A 21379-nucleotide genomic window follows, 5' to 3' on the forward strand; every position below is an offset into this window, starting at 1 on the left:
CCTGCTGGCGATCCGGTTGATGCCCTGGTGGAGAATTGGAATAATCAGCTCACCAGGGCAGTAGACATGATCGCTCCTAAGCGTCCTCTCCGACCTGCTTCAAAAATGGCTCCTTGGTATACGGAAGATCTACGGGAGCTGAAGCAGCAAGGTAGATGACTGGAGCGCAAATGGAGGAAGACTCGACTTCGAATCCGACAGATTACAACATAGAGCACATTTAAAGATCTATGCTCTGGCTATACGTTCAGCAAAGAAGTGTTTCTTTTCTGCCCATATTGCTTCCGCAGGCTCTCGTCCAGCGGAGCTATTCAGGGTTGGGAGGGGGCTAGTAGGGCCCCCTACTCCCCTGAATCCAAATTTGGAACCATCAGTTGTCTGCTGTGATGCTTTTAATGAGTTTTTTGTGGACAAAGTCTCTCGTATTCGGGCCGATCTAGATCTAGATTTAGACTCCACAGTTATCGCAGTGTCAGATGCAGAGGTATCCAGCAACTCATCTTGTGTGGTTAGACTGGATCAATTTCAGTTTGTGACTCCTGAGGATGTGGACAAGCTGCTCGAAACGGTGCGTCCTACCACCTGTCTGCTTGATCCTTGCCCAACGTGGCTTATACTATCTGGCAAGGGGGTTATTGTGGAGAGCCTGGTGGCAATTATAAATACCTCTCTGAGGGAGGGCAGGATGCCTCCTTGTTTAAAGGAGGCAATTATTAGATCTATTATTAAGGAGCCTGCCTTGGACCCCTTAGAGTTTAATAGCTACAGGCCTGTCTCCAACCTCCCATGGTTGGGCAAGGTGATTGAGAGGGTGGTGGCCTCCCAGCTCCAGGTGGTCTTGGAGGAAACTGATTATCTAGACCCATTTCAAACTGGTTTTCGGGCTGGCTATGGGGTGGAGACTGCCTTGGTCGGCCTGATGGATGATCTCCAATTGGGAATGGACAGAGGAAGTGTGACTCTGTTGGTCCTTTTGGATCTCTCGGCAGCTTTCGATACTATCAACCATAGTATCTTTCTGGAATGTCTGAGAATGTTGGGGGTGGGAGGCACTGCTTTGCAGTGGTTCCACTCCTACCTTTCTGGCAGATTCCAGATGGTGTCGCTTGGAGACTGCTGCTCTTCAAAATCTGAGCTTTTATATGGGGTCCCTCAGGGCTCCATACTGTCTCCAATGCTTTTAATATCTACATGAAACCGTTGGGAGAGATCATCCAGAGATTTGGTGCTGGGTATTATCAGTATGCTGATGACACCCAAATCTATTTCTCCATGTCAACATCATCAGGAGAAGGCATATCCTCCCTGAATGCCTGCTTGGAAGCAGTAATGGGATGGATGAGGGATAACAAACTGAGACTGAATCCAAACAAGACGGAGGTACTTATTGTGCGCGGTCATCACTCGGGAAGCGATATTGATCTACCTGTTCTTGATGGGGTCACACTTCCTCAGAAGGAACAGGTACGCAGTCTGGGAGTGCTTCTGGATCCACACCTCTCCCTGGTTTCCCAGGTTGAGGCAGTGGCCAGAAGCGCTTTATATCAGCTTCGGTTGATACGCCAGCTGCGTCCGTTTCTTGAAGTTCATGATCTCAAAACAGTAGTACACTTGTTGGTAACCTCTAGACTTGATTACTGCAATGCGCTCTATGTGGGGCTGCCTTTGTACGTAGTCCGGAAACTACAATTAGTACAAAATGCGGCAGCCAGGTTGGTCTCTGGGTCATCGCGAAGAGACCATATTACTCCTATATTACAGGAGTTGCACTGGCTGCCGATAAGTATCCGGGCAAAATACAAAGTGCTGGTTATAACCTATAAAGCCCTAAACAGCTTAGGCCCACGGTACTTAAGAGAGCATCTTCTTCTGCATGATCCCCATTGTCCACTATGTTCATCAGGGGAGGCTCATCTGTGGCTACCTTCATGTCGTTTGGTGGCCACCCAGGGACGGGCCTTCTCTGTTGTCGCCCCGAGACTTTGGAACACACTTCCTGTGGGAATAAAAGTCTCCCCGTCTCTAGTGGCTTTTAAAAGGGGTCTAAAGACTTATCTTTTTACCCAAGCTTTTTAACTTTTTAGCTTTTTAAACTTTTGATTGTTTATTATTTGTTTTAAATTGTTTTTAGTATTTGTTTGTTGTGAACTGCCCTGAGACTTTGGGTTAGGGCGGTATAAACATGTGCTAAATAAATAAATAAATACATACATACATACATACATACATACTCATTGTCGAGCTGCAGACTCCATGATGCTTACTGAACTGTGGATGATGAAAGACTGAGGGGATGAGGAGTGTTGCAGCCACATATAGCACCTGGGGGCAGGGTTCATGCCCAAAGAAGGAGAATTGAGCTTGTTAGGTTCCAATGAGGTCTCTGCACAGGTGCACAGCCCATTGGTGTAAAAGACAGAGACCACGTCGAAGAACCAGGCAAATTAAAATGTTTTTATCTCTAAAACAGCACAGAATATGAGGTAGGCACTGGATAAAGTATCTAGTAAAAACAGCCCATGATGTCAAATACTTTTGTGATCACCAAGGAAGCAACATTAGACACACTGCATACATCATCCATGGTGGTAATGCTATATTTTGTAGATTTTACAACCAAAATAAAAAACCAGGGAAGAAAAATGAAGTGCGTGTTGTAGAATCAATATTTCATGGGATAAGATTAAACTTACAACTGTTGCTAGGATACCCCACTCAGGAGTTACTTTCAGCTTGTGAACAAATTGACTAATTTGGTGGTAATCGGCCCTGCTCTTGTTTCAGGCTGAAAGGCTGCAGAAACCACCAAAAATGTTGAATTTCAACCTTTCTGCTCTGTTCCATCAAAAGTTGCATTGTTGTGTCAAGGAAATTTAAATATGCAGCTTATAATTGCATATTTATTTTAGTTAGTGTATACACAACAAACTAGGTAGCAACGTTGGATTCTAACTTGCATGAGCAGTACCAAGCATGTGCAAGAGGTCTTCCCCACCCCCTTGAAAACACTCTCCTGAGGCATCAGTCCCCTCCCTTAGGAGTCAGGACACTGTCAGTAAGAGTGGAATGGGGAGTGGCAATTGCAAGGGGAGGGGAGGAATATCTGGAAACTGGGTGGAAGAGACTTGCATGAGTAGAGATGGTTCTGCTCCTACAATACGATAAAGTTACTGGCCTTAAATCAACACCTCTGCTTTAGGGAGTAACTTATTTTCTCATTTATCATCTTAAATCATCTTATTATTTCTCTGTGTAAATAGTTCTGAGCCAATTTTGGAAGGGCGGTATAGAAATCAAATCAAATCAAATCATAAATAAATAAATAAATAAATCTGGCACAATGTGAGGCACTGAGAGTATTCAAGGCCATTCCCTTTTCACAGAAGCTGAAAGTATAGCCCTTGAGTGATTGCTGGAGAATTGCTGAACATAAGTAATTAAAGAAAGCAAGAAGTGCAAGGATCACCTGCCTATTGTTCGTATGGAGCCCCTGAATAGGAGCAAAAAGCATCTCCAGCTTCAGTCTAATCAAGCCTTTGTTTTCAGCTGTTGAGACTCATTTCCAGCATGGGTACATGGCTAACCCTGCCTCAAAGTCAAGAAATATACAGTCACCCCTCACCAACCGCTAGGGTTCCATTCTGGCAAAACTTCGCATTGGCAAATTCATGGTTGGCAAGGCTTTAAAGTCAATAGGAAATGGGGTTAAGAGAACCACGACCACAAAAAGACCTAAAAAGAAAAAGAAAAAAACACACACCCTCAAAAAATCTATAAATAAATAAATCACAAAATATCCTGCAATATCACCAAGAGTCGCCAAGAAGAATGAGCAGATCGAATCTCTGGAACTCCCAAAAATCACTCAAGGGCATTTTAAATTGGCAAGGGACAGCAAGGTCACCAAGAGTCACCAAGAAGAATGAGCAGACTGAACCTCTGAAACCCCCTAACTTGCTGAAACACCCCCACAATCACCAAAAAACCTTGCCAACCGCAGATGCTCAGGTCACGGTTGGCAAGACCTGACACAATTTCCCACTCACACAATTTCCCACTCAAAACCACAGTTGGCAAGGGATGACTGTATATATAAGATGCTCCCTTTCCCTTCAATGTGCATAGTGTGTCTCAAGTGTGCCAGCCTGCATGGCATATGTGCTTTCCCCTCTCTATCCTGAGTATTTCCACATACTCCAGATCCAGCCCAAGACTCTAGTTTCACTGGTGGAAGACTGGTGGCCACTAACTTGCCTTTCCACTGCCTCAGAGAGTTTACTGACTTTGCCTTGCTCTCTTCCCTGCAACTTCCACCACTGCCGAAATCTTCCTGAAGTGGGTCAGTGCAAGACTTTGTGGACTTGCATTCCAAACTGCCCAGGACTCTCAGTCATTTCCATAACTCCCAATAAAGCATAATCATCTCCTTCCACCCAGAAAAGCATAACTAATAACCTTGGAAATCAACGTGCTTCAACTCCACACAACTTAGGGCAAGTATATAAAGTGCAACTCTATCCTTCTTCACATTGCCTATTATCCTCACCACCTGTCTCCCCCTCCCCTCTATGCAAGGCTTGCATTTGATAGAACCCTTTGCTCTGCTTAAGGAGCAGCACCTTGTAGTTAGCTGCTACTGTTCGGCTCCCCAAGATGGCTCCCCAAGATGTCGCCAACTACCACTTTAATCTTATGTACTTCTGTTATTTAATAAACTTAATATTTATTTTCAAAGAAATGTGTCTCAAATCCATTGCTCCCATTCGAGTATCCCAACTCTGACCTGTTTTTATCCACAAAACTTTCCAATTTCCTTCTACAAGATAATTACTGCATGCACGTTTGCACTAATTCAAGCTAATTTCCCCACACAGATCCCAAAGTATAGTCACGGGGCATAACAGCAGCCCTACGCCTGAGCAAACATGGTCACACAATACTGGCTCCTACTAATCACCAGTTTCTTTTCTAAGTGCTCACAGACAGACTGCTTAATAATTTGTTGTAGGATCTTGCCAGGTATTGACATCAAGCTGACAGGACTGTAATTTCCCAGCTCCTCCTCCTCCCCCACCCACCCTGCTTTGAAGACTAGGACGACAGTGGCTCATCTCCAATCTTATAGCACCTCACCCATTCTCCAGGAGGCTTGGGAGAAAAAAAGGAAGGAAGGAAGGAAGGAAGGATTTTCAAGGGGCACTCAAAAGCACTCTGAAAAAATGCAGGTGCTTTTTGACAATACAATTGAAGCAAACTAAATAACACAACACTAAATAAGTTTTGGTCAGCTCTAATTAACATGTCTTAATATGATGAATCTGATCAGTTCTTTATCTTGGTTCTCTAAATACATCCTTATCTATGGATTTGACCTTGATATAAACAGATGAGCCCGTCTTGTTTGGCCATTCTCTCTGTAACAAATATGTGGCACATGACCAATAATGGCTCTCTGAACTACCAGGTTTATATGGAACTGTATAGATAGGCCAATTGACAAATCTGTTTTAAAGCGTTTAAGCATGACAACTTTATAATGCAGACTAGAATTCCTCTCATTAGGCATAACCTAATAATTTTTAAAGATTAAGCCAAAATCACACTATGATCAGAGAGCTGCAGCAAAAAACTGTCACATCACATCTGAGGATCACTGACTTTAACATATATTAAAAATCAACAGCTTTACTAATTTACTTGAAATTAAATACAGGGTCCTGCTATCCTCCACTACCTGTGTACCTGTTTTCAGAACTCTCTGCCCATCCATTACAGCATTCTGAATTTTTCCTCTTTTCCTTGTAGATGTTTTGGTTTTTAAAAAGTGTCCTTGCAAACCCACATTATTGAAAAATGAAGAAAAGGGAGAAATCCTTTTGAAGCAGTTTGGTGGGGGGGTTGCCACGATTATCTGATATTGGTACAATTTCAGTGTAATTTTTTTTAACATTAAAAATCCATGGACTGACTGATATACTTGAAATTAAATATGCAGAGTCCTGCGATCCTCCACCACCTGTGTGCCAATTTTCAGAGCTCTCTGTCCAACCATTACCATGTTCTGAATGTTTTCTCTTCCCCTGCCAAAGACAGCTATATTGTTTGGTTTGAAAAGCTGCTCTTGCACAACTGGGCTACTTCAAACGGATTTCTAACTTGTTTTCTTCCTTTTGCAGTGGGTGTGCAAAGCCACCTTGCCAAACCAAAAAAGAGAGGGGGAAAGCTCAGAGAACAGTTACTGCAGCTGCAATGGGGTGGAGGTTATCTGGAACTGTGAGAAACTGCTGTGGAAACCATTTTGTATTTCCATCAACATTTTCTATTCTGCTATTCCAATATTTTAACCGATATTCTGATATCCAACATTTAATCCTAAAAGAGGATAATTATAATTTAAATTAGACAAAGTGAGCATGATCCAGTCAAAATTATGCACTTAAGCACCATTAATTTCACTAAACATTGAGATACATTGCCACACCACAGCTGGTTTTTTCTTCAGACTACCACTCTTTTTGAACCAATTAAAATATTAACTGTAATCATTAGTCTTAAATACATGTAGGAAAGCTTCAACCGTCTCTCCCCCCCCCCCATTTCAGAAAAGGCCTCCTGGATGTAGGCCCATTATGTTTTAGGTTGCAATGTAGCTCACCAACAGGTCAAGGCAATCCTACAACCTAGATAACCAAACAGCAAATTGGACAGGGGAGTAACATCCCTAAGGAGGAGGGCCAAGTATGCATTCCTTGTGTAGAGTATCAAGATCCATATTCAATGCTCAATTGCAGAGATTCACAAAGGTTGGCTGGCCTTGGTAACCAAACCAAACTGTGTGATCACTAGGAACCCTGCACCTGAATGTATAAAACTGCAATATATACAGACTCAGACTACTGATCCATCTAGCTCAATATTGTCAAAACTTCCTGGAAACCGCTCAAGAGGGTTCCAAAAAGGAGGATTTCCCTCATTAGAGATGCCAGGGACTGAACCTGGGAACATCTGCATGCAAAGCATGCACTCCACCACTCAGACCCCTCCCCTCTTGTGTAACCAAATAATCAACAAAATGCCAGATATTTTAAGCACACAGTTCTTGTCCTATGCTATAGTTTCTCAGTGGTGAAGAAACAAGAAAAGAGACAAGCAGGGCCACTGCCAGACAATAACTTTACACACCTAAGCCTCCCCACCTCAGCATATCCCAACTGTTGTGCTGTGGAAGTCAGCTCCAAAAGAGGGGAATTTAAATTCCTGCTTCTGGAAGTAATTCACCCCCAAATGTATCCAGAGGGAGCCATCCATCCCAGTGCATAATAAATTGAAATGTGCAGCAGCCAAAAAAATAGCTGTGTGTATGAAAGGGGGTGCATGAGCATGCACACATGTGCATGCTGGGGAGGGCAATGTGCCTCGATTTTTTTTTTTTAAAGTCAGGCCAAAGATTTTGGGCAACATTGCCCTACTTCACCAATGGCAATAAGAGGAGGATGCCAACACAATGGAGAAAGGTCTCATCTTGCCTCCCCATGACTCTTCTGCACTGTTCCCTCTAAGGCGTGTGCATGTACTCACACATTTTCTGATGTCCATTCAGTTAATTTTAGATCTCAGGTTGAATCAGGAAGGCCCCACTCAGAATGCACATGCACATACACCGCCTTGATACTGCCGCCCAGAACAAAACTCATTCTGCATATAGATTAAAAAATGAGAGAGAACACTGTCCCTCTGGCAAAACTATCTGTCGACACTACAGCAATAGCAGGGATAAGGCCCAAGTCAACCTTATAAAAGTAGGAACGATTTTCCAAAACTTATGGAGACTAGGTTTATAGATTCTAATTTTATAGTAAGCCATGAGCAGTATATTCTAATCCAATTTCATTTTTTTAGTGTCCTTTATCCAAACTACAAATAAAGAAATAAAGCAGTTTATTATACTGAAAACAGGGATATCCTATCACACTGCAACATGTACAGCCAGTATTTTACAGGAGCAGAAAGCTAGTTTTTAAGGACTGAGAAAATGTATCTTTTCTTCCTATATCTATATCAAGAGAGAGCGTGCAGTCTATACAGTTGCCAGCAAAAAGTATGCTATAACTAAAATTACAGCTGTTTTAACTACTACAAAAGAAATAAACCCTATTCTCTTTTTAACTAATTAACCACTGGCCTTTTTAAAGCTCTTATAGACAATCTGTTCCCTCCCCCACAATTGGCAGTGCCTTGATTCAGTGCTAACAAGAATAGAAGCCTTTTTTCCTGTCTTCAGACAGTGAACTTTGACTGAGACCTTAAAGTACTGTAGAAAGAAATCACTTCCCTCAAAACACAATGGCTCCAGTCCAAAGCTCTGCATTCTGATGCGGAATGGTACATGGAGAGCGAATTACTCCCACCCCTGAAGTGAATGGGAAAGCCCTATTATATGAGCAGACCTCCCATTTACAGAAGGAGCCTCTAGCTCAGCCTGAATGGGTGCAATCCACATCCCCTTCCACAACAAAACTTCATTGACTGTTAGGACTCTAGATTGCACCCAGTGGCTGTAATCCAGCAAGCAAGTTCCAAGAGCACAGCTGGGGTTTTCCCATTATCTGCTATGGATCAGCTTATGCACACACACATCTCCGCCTTCCATAGTTGACTAGAAGAACCTTGTGCACATACACAGTTGACTGAATCAAAGCCAAGATCTTTACTGAATATTATTATGCAACGCTATAAGGAATGCAGCCTTTGCCTTAACACTTTAACTATATATTTGGAAGGGAAGGGGGATAATCTTATTCAAACTCCTTATCATTCAGATAAGTAGGTTCCAGCTGGAGGAGCATTTCGATTTCACACACAATTTTTATATATGTATATAAGGCCTATTTAAACAGATGCTCCAATGCAAGCATGCTGACACAAGAACGCTTTCCTTGAGCTGACACTAATTAACACAAGATATTTTCTATGATCCATCTTACATGCCTAAAATGTCTCCACGCCAAATGCTTTTTTTCTGTGAACACTTCACGACTGCCTATGTTTCTAGATTTCTGGAAGAAGACTGTGGGTAACAAAGTCATTAAAATACTGACAGATAAACAAAATTACTAGAATACAGGCACTCAGAAAGAAGGGACTGTTAGAAGGACTATAAACCTAACAGCTCAGTCCAAAGCACTTTATATGGAAAGTAACTTCCATGAATTTCGGAGGAATTCATTTCCAAGTAATTTGTTTGGGTTCCAGGTGTTAGAATGTCACTGACCAAGTTTGTCCAACTATCACTAGAATCCACAAATCAATATGAACATCCTCATTTTGGCAGTTTTCCTAAATGCGATTGCCTCAGCAAGGCCCATGGGGGTTCAGCCAGGATAAACACACAGCTCCTCTTTCCCACCAACTAGCACTTTCGAATAAAGTCCATATTCCTCCTCACAATCTATGTGCAGAAAGGAATCCTGCACATGCTCTCTCCTCTCCTGGGGAGAAAGACATTGTATTTTGTAAAGTGATATGAAGTTGTCTGGAGAAGAGAAAGTAAGAACACTAAATAGATGAAGAAAAGTATCACAACCATCAAGAGGGAGGCATGACAGCACATTGTCTTATAGTTTTTAATGGAATTTCAGTAATGCTCCTATAAAAACACAGCTTAAAGAATTCACAGGATGACTGTCTAGTTTCTTAGGATTTTTTTTAAAATGAAAATTGAAACCTGAAGGTGGAAATCAAGAACAAAATCCAAACAAAATGTGTCCATTTCTAGGTTGGCCTATATTTCAACTTGTGTGTACCCAAGTCAAATATTTGCAGGGTTTGCAAAACTGTAAATATCTGCCTGCCGTACCAAGAGAAAAGGTCTACAATGCCAGTTGTACAATCAGGCAGCAAATCTTAGTATGTGATTAGAAATATGCAGAATGCTCAGAAGTCTTTCAGGTAACAGTAATATTACTCCAAGTATGAATTTTGATATTTTGGAAAGAAGTGGTAAAATATACTTTTCTTTTTTGCAATTCCTATAAAATACAATGTGTTGGCCCTTGAGGTCTACAAAGATCAGTCTCTAAATAAGGAAGAGTAAATGCATGGGAGGTATCTGGAAAGTTACAGGCAAGCAGCATTTTAAAGGTTTTGAAGCTGTGTAAAAGGTCAGCCCCTTCAGTTTTGTTTTCTCAAGTAACCGTGACATTTTCCTAAACCATTTCTGAAAATTATGTAACTGGCAAAATCACAAGTTTGGAACTGGACTCTCACTCAGATTATAATTTTAATAAAAGATAATATTTTTTGCATTCATAATATATTGTTCAGGCATCAAAATGACACAAAGAAAATTTTCTGACTGGCTTTAAGCCTTTCTTCATCATTGACATAAAAATGTTTTACAAGTTCATGAACTGGGGAAAATAATTACCTGGGAGACTATCATCAGATCTGACATTATCTCAGCTGCATGGGAACCATTGAGTTATGGGTCCTTCCCAAGATACTCAGGTAACATAGGAAACCTAAATTCAAGTGGGAGGAGTCAATAATGTGGCTACTTCTCACCCTAATGCTGCCAGTCAGAACAGGTCTGAAAAGGAAGGTCATTTACCAACTTCTCCACCCATCTGTCCTCCACTTACACCACCTGCAACTCAGCATGCCCTATCTTGCCCTATTTTCAGTTGACACAGAGGAATAATTGCTTGCATCACTTCCTGGTGTTCCAGAGTGGCACACTGAAGAGCACGCTGCAGTGCAAATAGTATAGGGCATAGGGCAGGAAGAAGAACTTCTCCAGCAAGAATGAAGGCAATTGATCAAGTTCAATTGTTTCTTCCTCACTGCATCCTGGATACTATGCCAACTACTCTATGAAAAAGAAACAGGAGGAGTCAGGCAAATACCATCACATGTCTGATCCTGGATAAGCGGTGCTGCCTGTTCTACTACTTGCCTCCCCCATATTCAGAGAAACTATGTGTTCTCCATCTGTGGTAAGGGTTTTGTTTTGTTTCTAATTCATTTTTGGTTTGGGGGCTCAGTATTTTAAAATTCTGTTTGTTCTCTCCCCTTCCACATTTTCAAAATATCTTTCCTCATGGATCCATTTATTTCATGGTCCTAATGTTTAAAGTGGAAGTTTTAAATTAAATATTTGAATGTTATTAATATTATGACCAACCAACTTTAGGTGTGTGGTCCTGTTAATTTTCCTGCACCTCTCAGCAGCTTTCCATACCAAACATGGTATCCTCCTGGATCAGCAGTATGGGTTGGATCAGCTGCTGTATGGTGGTTCTATTCCTACCTGTAGGGCCAAACATGAAGTAGAGTGGGAAGGCAACAACTGTTCAACCCAACGGCACAGGGTTCTATCATGCCCCATGTGCTTTTTTAACATCTTCATGAAACCACTGAGTGAGGTCATCCAGAGGTTTGGAGTAGGGTGTAATTAGTATGCTAATGACACCCAGCTTTGTCTGTCATTTTCATCTGACTCATGTGAGGCAGTGGGAGTGCTGGGTCATCTGGAGTAAATGATGGATTCGTTTAGGGCCAATAGACTGAAGCTCTGCCAACAGAACCTCTGTCAGGGTTGATAATTTCTCTGAGCAGGGAGGTGGTGTTCTGGATAGTGTTGCATCCCCTTAAGAATCTGGGAGTGCTGCTTGATTCAGTTTTCTCACTGGAGGCTCAAGTGGCATTGAGCACCTTCCACTAACTGAGGCTGGTGTACCAGCTATGACCTCTCTTAGACAGAGATAGCCTAGCCACAGTAATCAATTTCTTGGTAATCTCCAGTCTAGATCAATGCAATCCACTCCAAGTGGGTCTGCCTTTGAAGCCCACTTAAATTTCAGCTAATTCAGAATTTGGCTATTAACTGGGTCCAATTTTAGGCAGAAAAAAATTATCACCAATTCTGAAACAGCTTCACTGGCTGTCAGTCCATTTCCAAACACAATTCAAAGTACCAGTATCTGTGTTGTTAAATTGAAGGATTTCACTGTAACAGTTGCCCTGGAATATTGTTATACTTGAAGGGCAGGATGAAAATGCTGAAAATGAATAAATAAAATATAAGTGCCAATAAATTTATCCTAAAAATTGACTTTAGAGATGTATATAATCTGAAGTCCTCAGGAAAGATCATAAAGCTTGAAAATGATTGAGGAGAAATGACATGAGGTTTTTCCAGCATGATTTTCTGACTCTTGGGACTTTCCTAGAAAAGACCTACACAGCGGGGAAAACACCTTTATATCTTTCTCAAGTGCTTGTTGCTGGTCACATCATTTTATGGTATAGTCCTCTGTTGGGCCAAGACTGGGTGCCGAGACTAGCTAAGTAGTACAAACTGTTGGGGCCAGTACCTGCCACAGAGAGGTGTTCCTAACATATGAAAAAGGTGTTCCTAGGAGAGGTGTTCCTAAAATATTATGGCAATACAACTTGGAAAATAATGGTGGGTTAATAAAAATTATCTATCCTAGAAATAAGAAACTAATTGGAAAAAACCCATAAAACAAACAATCAATAGCCCATACTAACTAGGCAAACACACACCTCTCAGAATAGTGATTCTCTTATATTTAGCACAGAGAGAAGTAGCCCTTTTCAGTCCCTGCACAGCATGCCTTCAGTGCCTGTTGCTGGTGTCCATTTTTTGTTTCCTTTTAGCTCTTTTGAGGGACAGGCAACCATCTTAATACTATTCTTTTCTATGTAAACTGCTTTGAGAACTTTTTTATTAAAAACCAGTGGAGGAGGAGGAGGAGGGCAATACGCACAATTCAAGACATAATAGGCATGTCTGAATACATCCAGTTCACATGTTACTGAGGAAAGGAGAAAACAGCAATCATAAAAGTAGAAACAAACAGCCTTTCCTTACAGGAAACCCCTCCTTTATTAAACACCGCTACTTTCAGGTTTTCTCTGGGAACCAGAAAGAACAAGAATTATGATAATTATACATTCATGATTGATTCACTGAAAAAAGCCCAACATAGGTTAAAAAACACAGTTGTTTCAAAATAAGTGTAACTTCTGATCATTTGTCCAACTAGTAAATCATCCACAAAAGCGTATCAAGAGCTATTTGTTTTTTCCCATCAAAAAGAGATAAACATATATACAAGGCAAAACTATTCTGAGATAACTATAAGCAGAGACCATCTCAAATATAAGATCATTACGAGGTACTTGGCTCAGGCAACTATTTCAAACACTAATTCATTTATGCATATTAGAAGACACATACTCATTAAAGTATATATCTAATCTGAGAAGTATTCATCTAATGGGATTAAGCTATTATAATCTTTCATGAGCAAGAATTATGTGGATACTAAGGAATGCATCCTCAGGATCCCTTAATACAAATTAGTTTGTCAGCCATTACCATGCTTGAAGTGGTTTAGGGTGAAAGCCCTCCAATATACCTCAGAATAAGTTTACTTTTTCTGGGCACTTTCCACATTAGACCCTGCAAGTGGGTCACAAAGTATCTCTGAACTGTGCTTCCACACTTCCTGTGTTGCAACACTGTAGTCCCTACGCTGGCAGCAGGGTGCCATTCGCATTTCAGATGACTTGTTTCAGATTTAATCACTGAGATTTATAGTGATAATGCATGTCCGGCGTAAAAAGGTTGCTGTATTTTCCAGTTGTTAGTTTTTGCAAGACTGCTCTCCTGCTGGTAGCTTTGCTATTTATGATTTGAATGCAATTTGCTTGAACCAAAGATTTTGCTGCTGTTGAGCGGGTATCTGGAAAGTGCCCTGGTCACTTAATTTAAAAAAGCTCAGGTTCTGAAATGAACAGCTTACTTTAAGATATACTGGTTCCCCACACAAGCACAAAAGTTCATCAGGGATCATTTGCCAATATCCCAGGAGCTGTTTCATTAACACCAGTCCCTCCCTTCTCAAGCAGACTTACCATTGCGAAGAAGAAGACTTGACAGTGAGGACTTGCTGGAAATGACAGGTAACACAGGCCTCATTCTTAAAGCCTGGACATTGCTGAGCATGCTACACTCCTGAGCACACTCAGGAGCATAATTTCTTTTTGTGGGGTGCATGCGAGTTGAGTTTCTTTTGCCTCCCGGACCACCTAATTTAATCTGAAGGTATAAGAAAGTACAATTCTCAGATATCTCTCAGGAAACATACTCCTGATCATACTCTGAGCAATCCAGGCTGTAAGGATCTAAGTCCTCCTAATCAGTTCCCTTCGCCCCACCAAGGGTAAGTTTAATTGGGAATGGAGACACCTGACATGGAAGGTTGACTGGTGACACCTGTGACAAACCATTATGACTGTCCTATAAATTATTGATCCTGAGATCTATGTGCTGCGGTGAGATTGTTCTGACAATGTCATATCCAGGCAGAGGAGAAACTGTGCAGACAAACTAAAGACTATTTAAATATAGGACAACATATATCATTAGACAACAACATGAAAAAAACCAACAGCAGAAGTTTAGGGTATCACAGGATCTCTATTATACAATATTACTCTGACATAGAGAAACTAGCATTTAATGATGAGAAAGGCAGGCAAGTCACACAAACAACCACACAATACGACAATAATCAAAATTAATTAGATATGATTTGAATGTCCTTTAAGGCATACACAAAAGCTCTCTGCATACAAGGTGGATAGTGTAGAAAATGCACACCTTCCATATATATCCTGTAAGTATGTGTCCCATTGGAACATCTACACAAAGAGCAATTCAACATAATACAGGAGAATGGTTAGCAACTGGACAGCTATTTCTTAAATGACTCACAAAAAACTGGTGAACCTTTACTGAATTACCCCTTCCCAAAATACCCTTGAACAAAAAGACAACTATGACTCTCCTCCTCGCCTCATAATCAATTTATTTATGAATAAAACTAATCTTGCCATTTGTCTTGTTTTTAGATAGAAACAGATATTGAAGATCTGTTATGCCAACTTAATATAGGATTTGCAGAAATGTGTCATGCATGTTCCGAAACACAACTGAAAGTATAGAATAATTCCAGAAGATTGGTAGAACATTGGCAGAATTATTCTAGAATGTAGAGAAGCTCTCTCACATAATAAATGGCTTGGCAAATTTTTGCCTTCTCATCTACAGTCTTCATTCCATATAGGCAGTATACACTGCAACTATACCAAAGGTGTTTTCTATGGAAAATAAAATGCCATTTTTATTTCTAATTTTATTTTTTATTATTATGAATAATAAAGATAAATAAAATGTCATTTTTCTGATTTTTTTTAAGAAGGCCAAGTTAAACTCTGATTACTGCTGAGATAAAATTTCAAAAATATTAGTGAACACCAAGATTTGGTAAACTTGTGAAGAAAAGGAAAGAGAAGAATCAATAATATTCCAAAATTTTGAGCTTGAGGACAACATTCTCAAGAGGACAATACTGAGGAAGGAAAGCTGTGAAGGAAGAGTTAAAACTCAGAAGTTTGTTTTAGCAGAGATAAGTCTGAAAGAGTGGTCATTCATCCACTGAGAGATAGCCAAGAAACCAGCAGGACGTGGGGCAAGAAAGGAAGGAGACTGGGTATAGAACAATAAGTTTGCAAACATCGGCAAAAAATGATGCTGAAGACTAAATGAATATGCAATAGAAATGAAAGAGACTTTAAAAGTTAAAGAGGACCCAGTACTGATTACTGAGGAGTTAACTACACATTTCATTCAAATGTGTGTAACTGAACCTGAAACCAGTGTTCCCTGGGTTCCGAGCTGTTGCGTACTACAATTTCCACAATCCCCAGCCCAAAGCCATTGCTGCTGGGAATGCTGGGAGTCATTGTCAATAACTCCCTGTTACAGGGACGCTGGAAATCCCTGTTACAGGGAAGACTGCCTGAAACCTTTTTTAAAAATGAAAATCCAGTTTGAGGGCAGGATTTAGGTCAGAGAGGAAAGCAGTGGGTAGAAAGGCAATGCTTGGGCCCTTCCCACTTAGCACTCCTCCTCACAGCAGATCACAGATCACCTCCACAGCAGCTTTTCACCTTGCAGTCTGCAAAAGCTTTTGGACCCTCTGTAGAAAAAGCCACTTGCTTCAGTGATTCGGAGCAGGGGTATGGTGGGCAAGGAGTTAAGCACCCCCTCACTTCCTCCAGGCTTGTAAATTCTTCCCTCTCAAATTCATTTTTTAAAGATGGCATCAGCACTCAATTAAATGTGCTTGTGTGAAATGCGTAATTAATCCCAAGCATACTTGGGACTGCACCCAAGCACATGTAATTAATTGGGGGATGGGGGTGTAGCTCAGTGGTAGAGCATCCACTTTGCATGCAGAAGGCCCCAGGTTCAATCCCTGGTATCTCCAGGTGGGGCTAGGAGAGACTCCTGCCTAAAGCCTTGGAAAGCAGCTGCCAGTCAGTGTAGACAATACTGAGCTAGATGGACCAATGGTCTGACTCAGTAAATGGCAGCTTCCTATGTCTAAGGCAGTTTCCTATGTTCCTGTTTTCCACTGAGGAACCTCTATAGAAAAGAAAAGATGAAGAAACAGAGCTATTGATATAAAAGGATTGTGAGAAATATATTATTTAAGCCATGACAGAACAGTACAAAAAAGAAGTCAGGGAAAATCAGTATTCAACTGTAATAAAGGCTGAACAAAGATCCAGAAGCAGCAACGCAAGAAGAGACCCTTAGATCTTGTGGCAAAAACAGTGGAAATACAAGTAAGAGTTAGAGCAATCTTCAATTCTTAAAATTCACTCCCAAAGGTTAAAGTTCAGCCCACAGTACAAAAATCACAATCATTGTGGAGGAGACCCACATAAATCAATAGCATTACTATTGTGTGACCAGTTTATGATTGCAGGCTTGGACAATTCACATTGTTTTTGAATGGACTTAAAGCGCTCTACCACAAACCTTTAGTGGTTTTAGAAGTATTACGCTTTAATGTTCTCTTTTATTCAAAGGACTTTGGGACTGTGCATATGTTTAAGCCACAGTACTTATAAATAAGTAGAAACAAAAAAAAATATGTGGCTTTTTAATAGTTAACATCTAAATTTAGCCCAGTGAAACTAATGCATATTCACAATAATTTTTTTAAAAAACTAAAAAATTAATCCCTGACACTTGATTTGTGTGTTTGTTTCATTCATGCTTTTTAAGCAGTGGTTGCAAAGTACTGATATATATATATTTTTTAAGACAAACCCTACTAGCTCTATATTCTATACAGAAAATATCTTTAATGCTGCAAAACAAAAACCTAGTGAAGGACCATCATTAAGATGAATGAAAATATAAAATATTACCCAATTCAACATTTTAAATCTTAAATGTGCTGGCTGATTAGCCAGTATAAATTCTGGCATGTATACAGGAAAAACTGATGAATATTCCAACAATAATCATTGTAACACACACAACTATGCAGTTTTGGAGAGTAATATCAAACAAAATGGAATGAAGCACGAAGTTTTCATCTTTGGGTAGACATTGTTTTATGCACTATAAGAAAAAATTGCACCTACCTTGACACATTTTCTGGAATGTATTCTAGAACTGGATACCCATCGTTTCTTCTGGCAGACAACTCAGCATGCGTTTTCCATGACTCCACTAAAGTACTTACTGGAGGAAATGAGCTCATATGCTGAAAAGACTGCTCTCTACCAACAGGTCGTGATAAAGATATTCTGCCTTGAGCTCCAATCCTATAGTGAAATGACTGGCCACCTGAATTCACCCCAATGATGGCAGAAGATGGCAGAGGGTTCTCTTGATAATAGCTGCTCTCTGTGGGCTCCTGTTTGATTCCTACAGACAGGCCTGGATTTGGAAACCCACTACTTTCACAGGTGCCATCAAATGATGAAATAGGTGGTCCTAAAATCCCAGAAAGAGAATAGTAGTCTTTATCATCCATGAAAGAAAAATATGACCCATCCATAAATGGAAATGGATTGACAGTCTGATTCCCTTTAAAAGAAGCACCAGAACAAGAATGTTTAGCTGATTCTTGCTTTATTGATACTGAAAATGGGGAATCAGAACTGATTTTGCTGTTTTCTCCAAGACATGAGCTACTGAATACCCCTTCTGGTTCAGGTTTTATAAACTGAATACGATTCATTGGATTAGCGACTTCATTGTCAGAGATGGTATTTTCCATTTCCTCTATTTTAGGAAATAGGATTTCTGGAGCACCTTTATTGTCTTTTGTATCTGGACTAGGAACAATGTCTTGGCCTGTGCCAGGTCCAACAGGTGTGTTAGATGCAGGAAAGGCCAGTGCACCATTTATTGGACTACACATAGAGGACCCCACAGTACTAACAGCTGGGCTAGAAAGAGCAGACCTATTATTGGCATTGGAAGGGCTGGCAATAGAGCACCTTGAGTTCATATTTGCAGGACTGGACACTGAGGATCTCATAGGAATTGTATTAGGACTTGAAACTGGAGATTTCACACTACAGTGACTAGGAGGGCTTGAAATAGGTGATTTCATGCTACTAATAGGACTTGACAGAGGAGATCCCACAGTACTAGCATGGGCAGGACTGTGCAACATTGAGCCACGATTTTCAATGTTGGGGGAGCATGATAAAGGCGTTCCCTGGTTGATTGGGCTATTAACTGTGAAATTTCCAAAGTTAGCAGGAGTTGTTGAAGATACAGAATTAATTCCAGGAGGGCTGCAGACTGAAGAAGCCATGTTTTGAGGACTACAATCAGGAGGACTCTTCTCTTGACATACTCTGGGACTCTTCACAATTGTGGGTACGATACCACCATTCACAGAGCTTGCACAGTCCGATATTCGAGGTCTCAGAGGCCTGCTTGGGGTGTTCAAGGGAGAAGTGCGATGGCCATTCTCCTTGTATAGCTTCACCCGTTGTTCAACATTTTGATACATCTTTCCAGGATTTATGCTTCCTTGTTGACTTTGCTGATCATAGCTAAAATCAGCATCTCTCACAGAATCCATGTACAAACCCATTGATTCAGCTACAGTTGCAGAAAGCTCCTTGGAATCTGACTCAGTTTTTATGTCAGAGGTTGAAATACCAGGCTGATTATGATCTTGCTGAAGGCAAGAAAGAAGTTCAGGTTTTTCTTTGTTGCTTCCTTGAGTACTGCTATTTGGAAAAGCACCAGAAACACAGCTCACATTTACAATCTCCATATAGTTATTACTCTCTTCAGCCCGCTCTCCTGCAGAAGAATACTCCATAGACTGAGAACCTTGGCTCCAGCGTCTCTCCATATCTAGGCTTTCTGGGTAACTGTGATAGCCTTTGGTCTCCATAACTGGCAAAAAACAAAAAACAGACACAGAGAGAGGAAAATGTAAGTATTGATGCATATATAAAGGTTGTCACTTAATACAGAACAAAGATCAAAGACTGCAGTCCTATGTATACTTAACTAGGAGTAAGCCCCATGGAACACAGTAGGTCTTACTTCTGAGTAAACATGCACAGGCTTACACTGTACATGTCAATACAAATAATCTAACTTTTTGAACTATGACACTTGCATATTCTGTTTTATACTCTGTCCACCCTTGGGAAATATCTTTTATTTTACTAAGCCAAAAACAACTCTTCTATCAGTTTATAGAATTAATTCGTGTTGCTATTGCCATTATATAAAGTGACCTCAGAGTACATTTAATCCCCCATTTCCATGCTCCAAACTTCTCTTAGTAATGCATTTGATGTTATTGTTTTTAGAATAGTATTGATCATGCACTATAATTTTAGTAACTCAAACAATATGCAAGAAGGAAGTTTCTCCTTAATCCTTCCTTTTGCCAGTAACACATGACTGATTTAATCAGATTTTCTCTCAGGAATCTGAGAATTGTAGTTCTGCCATGGAGCTAAAATTCTCGAACCATAATGACATCTTACAGTTCTCAGGGCTATGGCAGTTAACCTGGCTTTCTGCCGGTAGGGCAGTTGCCTCTCCCAGCCAGCAATCACATATCCCTGGTCACTGGTATAAATGATGGATCCATCCCTTCATAGCAATCAGAAGACTGACAGAATGAATGTATAAACACCAGGAAAGGCTGCAAAAGTCATTGCACCCTTGAAAATGAGGTGTTCCCAAAGTGACAGTAGCCAATGTTCTACACAGCAGAACATCTGTGTAGAGGAGAGCAGAGCCAGTCTTGTGGAAACAAGCATGAATTGTCCCCGTAGCTAAACAGGGTCCACCCTGGTTGCATAAGAATGGGAGACTTTTGGTGTGAGCACTGTAAGATATTCCCTCAGGTGATGGAACCGCTCTGGGAAGAACAAAAGGTTTAAAGTTCCCTCCCTGGCTTCTCCAAGATAGGGCTGAGAGAGATTCCTGCCTGCAACCTTGGAGAAGCCACTGCCAGTCTGTGTAGACAATACTCAGCTAGATGGACTTAAGGTGTGACTCAGTATATGGCAGCTTCCTGGCATCAATCGTGGGGACCTCTGCGGGTTCCCGGACAACTTGAAAGGCAGCCCGAATGGTGTAGAGCAGACGTTCCCAACATGCAGTACTCCAGATGTTGATGAACCACAACTCCATCACCCCCCAGTACAATTTAAATTGTACCAGAGATGACGGGAGTTGTATTTCAGCAACATCTAGAGTACCACAGGTTGGGAACCCCTGGAGTAGAGTGATGGGTGGTTAAGGAATGACTTCAAACCAATTTTACACAGTGCTCCTTTAACTGGAAACAATGGAAGGGGTGCTGCCCAGCTGCCTGTTAGCAGTTCTAAGTCATTCCGCAGCAGCCCATCACACTACATCATCCGGGCTGCCTCTCAAGGTGTGCAGCAGCCCCATCGGGTCCCTAACCCTGATGTTCCACGGCACGGAATGTCGGCCCTCAGTCCATAAGAAACAGAATCCAACACTGACATGCATTTAGAATAATAAAGGGAACATATTTAGGGTACATATAAGCCTATATTTTGCAACCATGTGAAAAATCAAACGTTGGTAATATTACAAACACATTTGAAGGGTATTACTTTGGCCAGACTACTAAATGCTGACTGTTTTATAAGGACATAAGGAGCTGCCTTGTAAAGAGTGAGACCAATTCTCCAGAACTGTCTGTGTAGCAGCAGCTCTGCAGACTTTTAGGAAAAGATTTTCCCCACTGTTGACTGATGATTACAGACCCGGAACGTGCTACCTTATATATTTTATAAATAAAATACATGAAAGAATGTGCTGTCTACTATCAAGCCAGAACTATTTTGATTTAAATGATGGAATATCTACATATATCTATGGACTGGCAGTCAAAAGATGACTGGTCCATATTTTCTCCAGGCAAGCACCACCATACACATGGTAGAGGAGTAGTCTACTACT

The 21379-nt window shown here is 40.9% G+C and overlaps 1 protein-coding gene across 6 annotated transcripts in view; it reads right to left on the reverse strand.

Annotated features, from left to right (window-relative positions):
• The window catches only part of NR3C2 (nuclear receptor subfamily 3 group C member 2), a 226391-nt gene that overhangs the window by 194921 nt on the left and 10091 nt on the right, over positions 1-21379 (reverse strand). For all 6 annotated transcript variants that reach the window (XM_053254830.1, XM_053254829.1, XM_053254832.1 and 3 more), the window contains one exon: positions 17536-19318. In XM_053254830.1, coding sequence (XP_053110805.1) covers positions 17536-19316 — 1781 coding nt within the window. In that variant the 5' untranslated portion in view covers positions 19317-19318. The remainder of the gene's footprint in view (positions 1-17535; positions 19319-21379) is intronic.

Source organism: Hemicordylus capensis, chromosome 5, assembly GCF_027244095.1.
Source record: "Hemicordylus capensis ecotype Gifberg chromosome 5, rHemCap1.1.pri, whole genome shotgun sequence".
NCBI lineage: Eukaryota > Metazoa > Chordata > Lepidosauria > Squamata > Cordylidae > Hemicordylus > Hemicordylus capensis.